The sequence below is a fragment of the Vigna angularis genome, chromosome 11 (genome assembly GCF_016808095.1).
Source record: "Vigna angularis cultivar LongXiaoDou No.4 chromosome 11, ASM1680809v1, whole genome shotgun sequence".
Classification (NCBI taxonomy): Eukaryota; Viridiplantae; Streptophyta; class Magnoliopsida; order Fabales; family Fabaceae; genus Vigna; species Vigna angularis.
Genome location: NC_068980.1, coordinates 21,463,340 through 21,475,808, shown reverse-complemented (window position 1 = coordinate 21,475,808; position 12,469 = coordinate 21,463,340). Strand labels below are relative to the sequence as shown.

Here is a 12,469-nt window from a genome sequence, read left to right as displayed (position 1 = left end):
GGTATAGCTTAATATATATGTTGCATGGGGTATAACTTTGATATGTTTAATGCATGGGGTATAACTTTATTAAATGTTTTGCATGTGTATAGCTTTATATTGGGTATAAGTTTTATGAAGGGTTGTGGTACACTTTTGATATATATTTTTGTATGGGGTATAGGTTGGTATAAGTGTATATTTATTCTTATAAATATGCCTAGATCATGGTTATAATATTTTCTTGAAGTCATTTTACTTTACATTAGCTAAAACCATTGAGGGGTATAAGTTTTACATAAAGTTGTGAGGTTTTGGTATTAAAATGGAAGGTGTTGGTGAGAGATGGATCTTTGAAATAAAGTGAAAATAAAATGGATGTATATGCATGGAAAAAGGAAATTATATTATAGGAGTTATGTGAGAGAGTAAAAGTGTGAGAGAGAGTGAGAAAAATATTTTTTTTTTCATTTAGTGTAGTATGTGAATTAGATGCAGAGAGGAAGTGAGATTGGTACGTTTTATCTTTTTGTAATAATATGGAAGAGGAGAAATGGTGAAAGGAAGTGGGTTTGAAAAATGAAAGTGAAATGAAAGGAGTAGTGTGTATGGATATTATCTAGGTAGTGTAAGGAAAGAGAGAGAAAATGGTTAAATAATAAGGCTAGTGGGTCCCGCTTCAAGAGTTGAGGGAGATATATGAAGGGTGTTAGTGAAAGGATGTGTTACTGGAAGTGATGAGAAGATGGGTTTTGGGTATAAGAGAAAATTAGTTTTGAGTTTGTGTGGAAAAGCAAAGAAATAAAATAAACATAAATGGGTGTAAGTATGGATTGTATAAATATAAGAGGGAGATATATGAAGTTTGGAGTTGGAATTGTATTAGTGTAAAATGGAATATTTTTACTATTTATTTTTTGAAATTTTGTGCAATTACTGTTAATGAAAAACTTATGTGCTTGTTGTATAAGTCTTTGAATTACTGTGATAATGTTATATGCTGTTGTTTTGAATCTGTGAATAAGAAATTTGTTAAAAACTATTTGAGGAACACTTTGGCTAAGGAAAGACTTGGTACTTAAGTTGTCCATTGTGACGCACCTCTCTTTCCTGGAAGTCTACTCAATGAGTTTTTTTAACCAAAATCTTATCAGGCAGATTATGTACAGTTAAATTAGTATGTGATATAGTCAATTTGTATGACTTTTGGGATGGATGGACGTGATGCATATTGGTGTATGCATTCTGATTTGGTGTTTGATGCATATTGGTGTATGCATTCTGATATGTTGTTGATGCATATTGGTGTATGCATTCTGATTTGGTGTTTGATGCATATTGGTGTATGCATTCTGATATGTTGTTGATGCATATTGGTGTATGCATTCTGATTTGGTGTTTGATATATATTGATGCATGCAATGTGGTTTAGTGTGTAACTCATATTTGTTTATGTAATTTGATCTGGTAAAGTGAGCATAGTATGGTTTGGTATCGAGGTATGGTTATTGTATTAATTGTTAGCTCACCCTTGCTTGTGTGTGCATGTGAATGCGATGATCGTATAATGCGTGATGTTATACGGGAGCAAATGTTATTACAGATGCGATGGCTGACGCTTTTGAACATGCATAAAGGTCGAAAGAGAGATGGGATAGAGGACTTGGGATTGTGATTTTAGTGTTTTAAAAATTTATTTCGATCCTGACTATGGGGACATTTTATTTTCGGAAGAATCGATTAAAATAAATAATGTACTATTTTCTGTCTATGTTGAAGTTTAAAATTTCAAAATTTCTACATTTATTTTTTTTTTACGGAAAAATTTAGTCGATGTAGCGCCAAAAACTCGGGGTGTTACAACTTCCGGAGGCTAGCAATATGCTCGCAACAACGATGGCTTATGATCGCATTTGTAGGGACCACGGATGAGGATGAAGAAGAGAGAGACGAGGCGACAACTTAGAGTTTGTTGGAGTTATGATGATGAACCCTAATTTTCATGTGTCGTGCCTTTGTAATGTTTGAGGAAAAGTGGAGAAGATTTTCTCTCATGAGAAAGAAAAAGAAATAAGAAGATAAGGTACTTGAGTAATTTTTTGTATACTTTACCTACAAATGAAGAAGTACAACCAGGTATTTTCTCGTTTACCAATCTTACATATTTTAAAATTGTGGGGGTGTAGGTAATTTTACTTAATTACTTGAAGAAATAAGTTTGGCTTTTCACCTAATGATATTACTCTAAATCTAGAAATAAAGAATACGTCTTTATATATTTATATATGAACGACATGCTAATGGTTGACTCATGTAATCAGATAGTCTCTAAAACTAAGGTTTCTAGAATCTTAAATATAAGTTGCTTCTAGGTGAAGTCAATGTGATTTTAGAAGGTAGAATCATAAGGAAGAGAGATAGTATATTCCTATCCCAAAACAATACATTGAGAAATTTCTTAAGAAGTTTGGGTATTATGATTTCAAACCCGCGAGTACCCCTTATGATGCTAACTCTAAATTAATGAAAAATAGAAGAAAATCATTATCTCAACCTCAATATGCCTAGATAATTGGGAGCTTACTACACTTGATGGGCTTTTATAGCCTTGATATTGCTTTTGTAGTAGGTAGACTAAGTATGTACACTAAATGTCCAAATCAAGAACATTGGGATGCACTTCCCATGCTTATGAGATACTTAAGAGGTTCAATGGATTATGTCATTGAATACAGTGGATTTCCTGCTGCACTAGAAGGGTACAATGATGCTAACTGGATCTCTGATTCATATGAGACAAAATTCACTAGTGGTTATGTATTCACACTTGGGGTGGTGCGATTACATGGAGATCAGCCAGACAAACAATTATTGCAAGATCAACAATGGAATCTGAGTTTGTCGCTCTTGAGATGGTTGGTAGTGAGGGTGAGTGGTTGAAAAACTTCTTAGCAAACATTCCACTAGGAATGAAACCAACTTCATCGGTGTCAATAGACTATGATTGCCAATCGGAAATAGCTATAGCTAAAAACAAGAATTACAATGAAAAGAATAAACATATACAATTGAGACACAATTTGGTGAAACAGCTGCTAAAGAGTGGAATTATTTCCATTGCTATGTAAAGTCAGAACAGAATCTAGCAGATCCTCTGATAAAACCCTTGGGAAGACAAATGATATTAGAAACATCGAGGGGAATTAGACTTAAGCCACTGGCTAACAAACAAGTGATGGTAACCCAACCTTTGTGATTGAAGATCCCATGAATAAGGTTCATATGGGTAAAAACAAGTCACTTGTTAGTTCTGATAACACTAATTTGATTTTAAATCAAATATGTTCATTCCTAGTGTGTGTGTGTGTGAAAGTGTTAGAGACTGCATTATTGAGAGGTTAAACTTTGTAATTAAACAAAGTTTTTAATGATCTTCATATCCCTTATTGGTGGTGTATGATTTGCATCATACACTTGATGAAATCACCTATATGAGTGTCAAATGGGGCCGCTTGCATGAGATCTTGGCATGATCTCTAGAGCACTCATGAATATCAGGCACGCACATGGCCTAGTAAGCACATTACAACGATAACAACAAGGATTGTGGATGTGTATTGTGATTGATAAACTTGTGATTGATAAACCTCTAACACACTCAAGTGTCTTTGGTTCATATAGCTTGCTATACCAACTACACTGTGTGTTGAGTTTCTCAATTTATGACTAGTTCATATAGCTTGCTATACTAGCTTTGATGCATTACATCTTATAAAACCCAATATATGTTTTCTTCTTTTCTTTTGTTTCAATCTTTGTTTCTTATCTTTTGCAATATATGGGGGATTGTTATAAAATTTGAATATTATATTGCAAAACATAATGTATCAGAACGTTGATGTTGTTCCGCAAGCTTCTCGTTCGGTTTCTTCCGCAAAGATTGAGTTTTCTCTTCCCCAAGGCTCGGGATTAACTTGTTGAAGTCTTCCTTAAGCCACAAGATTTTTAACTAATTTAGTGGGCACGTTGGCTCCCTCTTAGCTCTATAAATAGAGTTTTTCTTTTATTCCTAAATATCATCAGAAATTATTCTTCTCTTATTCTCTATTCTTTTAGTTCAATTCTTTCTCTTTTCTTCTTTCTCTAAAAATATTCTGAGTTTATTTTATTCTCTTTTTAGATATCCTTGCTAGTTCTGAAATACTCAGAAATTTTGAGAAGTTCCTGTTATATTATGGGGGGTTTGCACAATACACTGTAGATAAGTCCTTAAAGACAGTGATCTACACGCCTCACGAAATCCTTTGTTCGTGATTTTTATTCTTTTATTGTCAGCTTTTACAACATTATTATATATATATATATATATATATATATTTATTTTATTATGATTTATTTTACTATTATTATTATTTATAATAATAATAATAATAAATTATTATTCATCTATTTGGCGCCCATAATTTATTTTTTCTCAAGGTTGTTTTGTCATTGCATATGTTTAAATTACATTTTTTCGAATTTCGTCGCATATCAAAGAAGATAATAACTACTTAAATTTTCTCCTTTCCACGCCTTCAAATCATTGCATTTCATTTGATCCAAACACAGTCTATGAAAGAGATGTGATGTAAAAATGAACATGAGGATCTTGCAATGACTTTTCTAACAACTCTTCCCCTTTGATAATTTTGTTAATTATTTTCAACATAATCAAAGTATGTATTAAAAAAAAGTAAATCTAAGAGATATATACAATTACTTCAAAGAGCCTATTTTCAGAAGAAAAATATTTAATCAAAATATTTCTTTTATCAAAGTCTAGTGACTATAGAAATATTATCTCGGCTATTACTTCTTGCACCACTGCAATTACTAACTGCATCTCCAAACTAATAGATAAAAACTAAAACACCCTCTCTCACTGTACTACACTACTGCTGCCACCCCTCTGCAGTTGTTTCCATTACCGTTGCCGTGATAGAGGAAAGAGAAGAAAGAAACTTGGAAATACATTCTGAAAAGCTTACTCCGAAAAGTTCATTCTGGAAAACTCATTCTAATTCTGAAAAGTTTGTTTTGAAATGCATTTCATACTTTTTGGAAATCTTGTTCAGAAAATTTTCAGAAATTATAATTTAGAAGTCACTCTTATAAAGGCTAAAGTAGTTATTTGAAAATTTGGAGTACAATAGAAAATTGTGAGGTGCAGAAAGCAAAAATATAGGATCTTGGTCAATGTCACACACTCCAAAGAGCCCGTTTGGATCAGATCCAAAAGTTTGAAATTAAGAGTACTAAAGGAAAAAAAAGTAAAAAATAAAAACTTTTCAACAGCAGCTACAAGGTTTTTTTGGTATTTACTTCTCAGAAAAAACTAAGAATAAATTAGTCTGTTCATTTAGGAATCTAAAACTTTGTGGATATAATTTTTCAATAATGAACTTGATCCGTTCTTGAAAAAGTATATGATTCCAAAAACTAGATAGTATTCATCACTTAAAGATAATGTGAAATTAAAATATATAAAAATGAAAATAAATATCGATCTTAATTATTCAAAATGACAGCTGTGGGATTTGAACCCACGCCCTTTCGGACCAGAGCCTAAATCTGGCGCCTTAGACCACTCGGCCAAACTGTCTTCTGATGTTAGTTAATGATTCCATTAGAAAGTTAATTATAAATTAGTTAATAAGGACCTATCATAAATTGTGAAATAGCAGGAAACAAACAAAAACTAACGGAAATAGTTGAAAGTGTTTAAAAAGAAGAAAGAAAAGGTTTACATATTGCATGTCTACAAGATTATTGGGTTTTAACAGTATGGAAAAAAAATTTACCATATAAAATTTATTTTACAAATGCAGTTTAAAATATGTGGATAAAGGGTTTTAACAACATTATTAACATATCAGTAAAACATTTTAAAAAAATACTAACTTGTTACTTTTGAAAATTAAAAAAGAAAATTGACTTTAACACATCATCAACATTTCAAAATTGTTTTTATTTTATTTCTTTTATAACATTTAAAAAATATGATTAGTTAATAATTTTATTTGTATATTTTTTAACATTTAAATTTGTACTTACAAAAAGAATCCGTAAAGAGTTTTTTGTTTCACAAACTACTTTGATTCGATTTTTGTTTATGAACTCTGTTTTGATCTCTCGATACTGGTCTTTTATATAATTAATGGATGTTATGTCAGTAAAAGTTTCTCCAACATTCAAATCAGTTATAAGAGTCATAGATAATAGTAAAAATGATAATTAATGAAAAAGTAAAGTCAAAACCTGATTAGAGTAGCTTAATGGCCCAATGACTTGTTTACGTAAAACAGTGGTTAACCAAATTTGACTAAGTTATGCAGAAAGTATGCGACTCTTCGTAGATGGTAGTGAGGCACCAGACTCTAGTAGATAACACACAACACTCAATAATCAGTATTTGGTATTTGCAAGCAACATTGGACCTTTGAGAGGGAGGGCATAAGATTCAACATTCGACATCCGGTGCTCGACCTTGCAAGAGGTACTTAGGGTATAAAATAGGTGGTACTTGATATTCATGAGTGAGACACGAATAATGTTTATCCGCTACCCAACCCACAACAAAAAAAAATAAACTTATTATCTGCTAGATATTTATTTAAAAATTATTTACGGGTATTTTAAAATTCATAGGTATCTATGAATACCCAAAAATATTTAAAAAGATATATTTTATAAATTTTTAAAATTAAATTACAAAAAAATATTATTAAGTTAAATTTAATTAAAATTAAATTTAATCTAATAAAATAAAAATTAATTTTAATTTTAATTAAATTTAACTTAATAAAATAAAAATTAAATTTTAATTTTCTAAAAATAATGAATACTCACAATTATGGGTAGTATATACCATAATTGACCTGTTTATAAGTAACTACTAAAATACGCGTTATCCTCAAATAATAAATCCTTACATATACGAACTATTTATCATAAATTCTTTTCATAAATACTCGTGAATATGAATATTTTTGTCGTCTTATATAAATATAAATAGAACTAAACTAGATATGCGAAACTTATCCTATACTCTATATGCGAAACTTAACTTATCTGATATCTGAGTAATTATATATTGATCTTTGTTAAACTTCTCGACAATAAGTATGCAAATGTGTCGTGAATCTAATTGTCCATTGTTTTAGAGGTAACTATTAAAAAGGCGGAATGGTTCTTGTTCGTAGCTGCCTGGAGTCTTTTTATGTCTCAAATGTATGCAAAGAGTTTCAGTGGAGTAACATTAGTCGAACTTTTTAGTTGAATTGTAGAATCATAAGGTTGTTAGGTAGTCTGCCTGTATTATGTTTAATTTTAACTTTGGAAGTAGGTTTGACTGAAGTGATCTAGGATCGAAATGAATGTGAGTAGGAAGGGATAAATGTGGTCCAGAAATCGAAAGGGTAAGATAAGTGAGAAAATGAAAGAGTTGCCTTGTAAGAAAAGGAACGACGTTGAATGCGAAGCGTTGTCTTGAGAAGTATAGAGGCGCGGAAGCCAAAGCGTTGTAGTGGGACGGATAAATATTTTCCTTTCTTCTCGTATGTTCTTCATCTTCCTCTCTCATGGCTTCTTCTTGCCTCAGTCCTAGTCAGTTGCGAGCTACTCCTTCTCGCCATGAAGTATATATAGAGAGTGCTTCCCTTGCTCTGACCGCTCTCGGTTTTCGGGCCGGTCTCTTTGCTAGTAATAATTATCTTAGCAATGGCTATACACCCCGTCTTTTCTCCTCACAGTTGCATCAGCTGGGCGACCTTAATAACCGAGATCGTTTGGAGAATGTCTGCACTATCGGTATCCGCGAGAAGTGGTTTGACTCCTTTGCTTTATCCACACCCGGTCAGTTCTACGACTTCCTTAGCTTCCTCAAGACGCAAAAAGGTCAAGAGGCTTTGCACAAGATGCACACGCGTGAGAAGCTGGTGAAGCGCGGTGGTGGTGCCTTAACGGCTTCTGATATGGGGTTCGTTGCTATGTTTCATGCACAGCAGAATGATATGTCTTCTACAATTAGTTCTGGACGTGCTGAAATTGAAGCCAGATTGGCTAAAGCTGAGTTAGTTGTCCAACGGATTCGTGATGAGTTGAAGGATTTCATCGTCGACACCAAGGTAATGTTTGTTCCTGCAGGTACACTTGTCCACCCACCTGACGCCCAGTTTAACCGGGCTTGTTGGCAGGCTTATCTTGCTGAATGTGGTAGGAATGGGGTTACTGCACGTCCACTCAGTGAGGCTATGCTGATTGATGTTGTTCGTGATTTTGGTCCTGAGCTCCGGCAAAGGGCTATTCTGGCTCACCTTGAGCTCCCTGGGAACCGATCCGCACTGGAAGACTACTGCAACACCCAGATTGGCTTTCTTGAGGCCCGCCAGGATCATCGAGGCGCCAAGCGTTTTCGTAGCCTCATGGATGCCGTGGGTGCTGAAGTTTTTATACCAGTTTCCGACTCAAAAGAGGGAGGTGATGGCAAGTCGAATACCAGTAGAGATGCTGAGGCCGGGGGCGAGGATCAAATCTTCAGTCAGGTTGATCCAGTTACTGCCTTTGGAAAGCATACACAGAGGAGGGTGGTCACTTACAAGCCACGACCAACCCTATCTCGGACATCGAAGTTGAGTTTTCTCAGCCCAGCGTTGCTGTTGTCCAATCTGCGCCTCGCCGTAGTACGAGAGCAGCAAGGGGTCGATCGGCGGGCAATCCCCGTCGCTAGTGAAATAGCAAACCGGAAAGTCCACGCGACGATGCATCATGGAGGCAGCTGATTTGCTGACGCAATGCGGCAACTTTGTGATGCCCGTGCCGACTTGACTGATCACTATCTTAAAGACCATTATACATTCCCTATCGCTCATAAGCTTCTGCACCTCCCTTCCGGGTTGCCAGTTCTGGACGGTACCTCTTGCACCCTGAAGAATTTCAACAACATGCGACTTCTGGACCTCTGCTCTTTGCCTTTGGTTGCAAACGTAAAGCTGGCATGTCAGCTATGTTATCTGAATTTATAATGTGTACAATGATTATGATTCTGGTTTGGATTAATTTCTAAGGACTCTTTGCCTTATTTTGCTGATTGTGTTGGTTTTGGATCAAAACTTGTGACCTTTGCATTTTTATGTTGGATTTGTTTTCTGGTTGATTGGGTTTTGTGACTGATGAGAAAGCTGTGTTTGGGATTGATGGAATGGTTCCGCCAAGTGGATCGTTGTGGATTGGGTTCCTCATACGCCGTTGAATATCTTGGGGAGACCGTCTTCTGAGGCCGTTCCGAAGTGCGGTGGTGATGATGTGCTAAGGCTAATACAACAACACAGGTTGAACAGTTACTACATGGCGGAAATTCATGATGAAGATTTTAAATTTTAGATATTCATTTGGATGAATTTGGATGAAGGGATAAATTTGATGGACTGAAAAAGGATGGAAATTAGGGAAAAGATGATGAAAAATAAGATTGTTTGAATGGAGTAAAAAAATTGTAATAAATGTGATTGAATAAATTTAGTTATATATTGTTATATTTTAAAATAATTATAAAATAAAAGTTTAAAATAATTAAAAGTAAAATATGAATTTTTATAAAATAAAAATTAAACCAAAAATTATTATAAATTTGTAATATATAAAAAGTTAAATTTGAAAATAATAGTATATAAAATAAATTTTTTTATTTGATATTAATATTTAAGGTTTTAATTGTTATTTACAATATAAATTAATGATAAAAATCAAAGCTTTTAAACTCACATAATCTATTGTCTTCCGTATAATCGATTATTATATATTTTCTCACAATTCTTCACGATTGAAAAAAAAAATGAAGGTACTGATTTTATCTCCATCTTTATATTGATTTTTTTATTTGTTTTTCCATAGAGTAAATAACTGCCTTTCTATAACATAAAACAAAAGATATAAAATACAATTATGAAAAATAATTTAATTCATTTTTTTATTACATAAATGTAATTTATAAGTTGTAACATTAAACATGGTATTTAATAGTTGATTATACAGTTTTTTGTAACATTAAAATATATTAAATTACCAAGTCGATTAAAGATATAAAACCACTTAATAACATAAAGAACCGTATGAGTAATATTATGATGATACATCAAAATAATTAAGTACCATAACAAAGTACTCATGGTCCACGTATAACAGTTATCTCATAATTTTCCTACAACAGAATACCAAATATGTTTTCTTCAATCATATTTCTAGCTTTTCCTTTTGGGACCCTTTTTAATCAAATATATAATAAAGTACTTAAAATTTCTATATTTTTCAAACAATTATCTGTTCTTTAATTCTTTTGTTAATTGGGTGAGGTAGTTATGTTATCTTATCATTTTATTTATTTATTTTCACATATTAAAAGATTATGATATTTTATTTTTAACATTTAACAATATTACACTTGTCATAAATAATATTATATTTATCTCCTTATTTTTCCTTTATTTCCTTGTGGGATTATATGTATATCCTTAATTAATACGTGAAGTCATTATTGATATATAATAGCAACATACCTGTACAAATAATTTCCTTACAAGCATGTGATATATAATAGTTTCTTCCTGTACTTTAATATTAAAAAAAAAAAAATCTTATTTTTCCCTTTTTAGATTTATCAATCTAGAAGTTTTTTTTAAAGATAAAAATAGATTTTAAATTATATAATTCAAAATTATATAATCTGAAATAATTTTTTATTTTACATTCTGGATTTTACAGAATATATATTATTTTATTTTTCAAAATATAAAATTTGTATTTTAAATTATATAATTCAAAATGTAAAATAAACAAAATATATTATGAATTGTACCATCCAAAATATAAAAATTTAAAATTTAAATTGTATAATTTAAAATATAATTTTTATTTTTTATTTCAGATTATATAATTTAAAAATATTTCTGGATTATGTAATTTAGAATTTAAAATAAAAAGAGAGTACAAAATTGAAATTTTAAAATGTATGCATGTGCAAACACCTCAAATCTAACCCGTCAATTTGGTTCTTCTTAAATGGTTTGGTCCTTCTTTTATGGTTTGGTTCTGACTTACATGAGTGAGTTGGAACCAAAAAAACCTACCAGAAAGTCCTTTATAAAAAAAGTCAATTGACCAAAATATTTACAAAAGTTTTTTTACGTCAAGGCCCACCCATAGACTTTTTTTTAGAAAAAAATATTCATTTTGAATATAAGAAAGTAGTGGGTCACATATTCATTTTGAATATAAGAAAGTAGTGGGTCACATATTCATTTTATAATGTTTTTCATATTTTCTACCATATTACCAACTTTTATTTTATTTTTGTTAGTAATAACTTATAACCATAATGGATTCATATGTAATTATATTTTTTGCCAATAAAATTAATTTTTTACTTCATAAATATTTCTATATTAATTAGTTATAAAATTAATTTTCTACTTCATAACTATTTATATATTAATTAGTTTATGGATGATGCTTTTATATAATTATTCCTTAATTTCCAAATTCTATTTTGATATTTTTTTTTAAAGCAAGTGTTTTAGTTAAAATTACAGACAAATAAATAAATAAATAAAAGAATAAAATAAAATATTGGAACCAGTAATAACATTTTTATACAAAATTTCATAATCAAAGGCTTTTAAACATGATAATATTTCGGGCTTTATCAATAACATTTTAATTTTGAATTAATTTATATTTTCTTCAAAATACGATTTATTTCTAGTTAGCTAGTTTATTAGAAACTTTTAGTTAGTTTATTTTTTTATTAGATTTATTGGAGGTGCAGAAAGAGAAACGTGAGATGTACCTTGGGCAAATGAAAAATGGACCAGCATTCGTAAAAAGAAAGAGTTTATTTTATCACCAAAAATCATTATTGATGTGTTCACATGAACAGAATTTACTGTTCATGTTCATGTGGATTTGCGAGCGATGAAAAGGAACAAAAATTGTGTTCACTTTCGCTGATTTTCGACGATGCAATTGAAGAGATTTGCGAGATACTACCTTTTTGCATCACTCGCAAAAGTGTGAAGATTTGCAATGAATTAAAGGGAAATGACTTTTTTTCCCTTAATACATACCATAATACCAGCTGAGAAAAAGAAATAATAATGCACATATCATACTCGATTCCAGCCCTGGGTACTCGATTCCAGGCATGCTTAAAAAATAGTAATGCACAGTTATACTGAGATATTATTGCAGTAAACAATGTGAGGCATCATGAGTGTGGCTGCTGGATAAGCGTTCACAAGTGCAATTTTTACACTTTGACAGGCCAACTTTGTACCTTTGGCAGCGTAGTAATGCAGAGCTTTGATTCTCTGCTTCTCTGCTTTGACACAACTACACACAAAAGCATTCATGGCCAACACAGGAAAGATGCATTCACGACACAGGAAAGATTCCT

At 31.7% G+C, this 12,469-nt stretch overlaps 1 protein-coding gene and 1 non-coding gene across 2 annotated transcripts; one reads left to right on the top strand and one right to left on the bottom strand.

The window, feature by feature from the left end:
- Positions 1–5,543: 5,543 nt before the first annotated feature.
- Positions 5,544–5,623, bottom strand: TRNAL-UAG (transfer RNA leucine (anticodon UAG)). Its single transcript has one exon. It is a non-coding gene; the product is annotated as a tRNA-Leu (tRNA).
- A 1,944-nt stretch (positions 5,624–7,567) lies between these two features.
- LOC128194832 (uncharacterized) lies at positions 7,568–9,225 on the top strand. The gene is made up of 2 exons (XM_052871209.1): positions 7,568–8,147; positions 8,217–9,225. Exons 1-2 carry the CDS (start codon positions 7,602–7,604, stop codon positions 8,799–8,801), a joined length of 1,131 nt encoding a protein of 376 aa, XP_052727169.1. The 5' UTR covers positions 7,568–7,601; the 3' UTR covers positions 8,802–9,225.
- The last annotated feature ends 3,244 nt before the right edge of the window (positions 9,226–12,469 follow it).

Coding starts and splice junctions, on each gene's coding strand:
- LOC128194832 (XM_052871209.1), top strand. CDS start 7,602: ATGGCTTCTTCTTGCCTCAGTCCTAGTCAGTTGCGAGCTACTCCTTCT. Junction 8,148..8,216: donor ATTTCATCGTCGACACCAAG/GTAATGTTTGTT, acceptor GCTTGTTGGCAG/GCTTATCTTGCTGAATGTGG.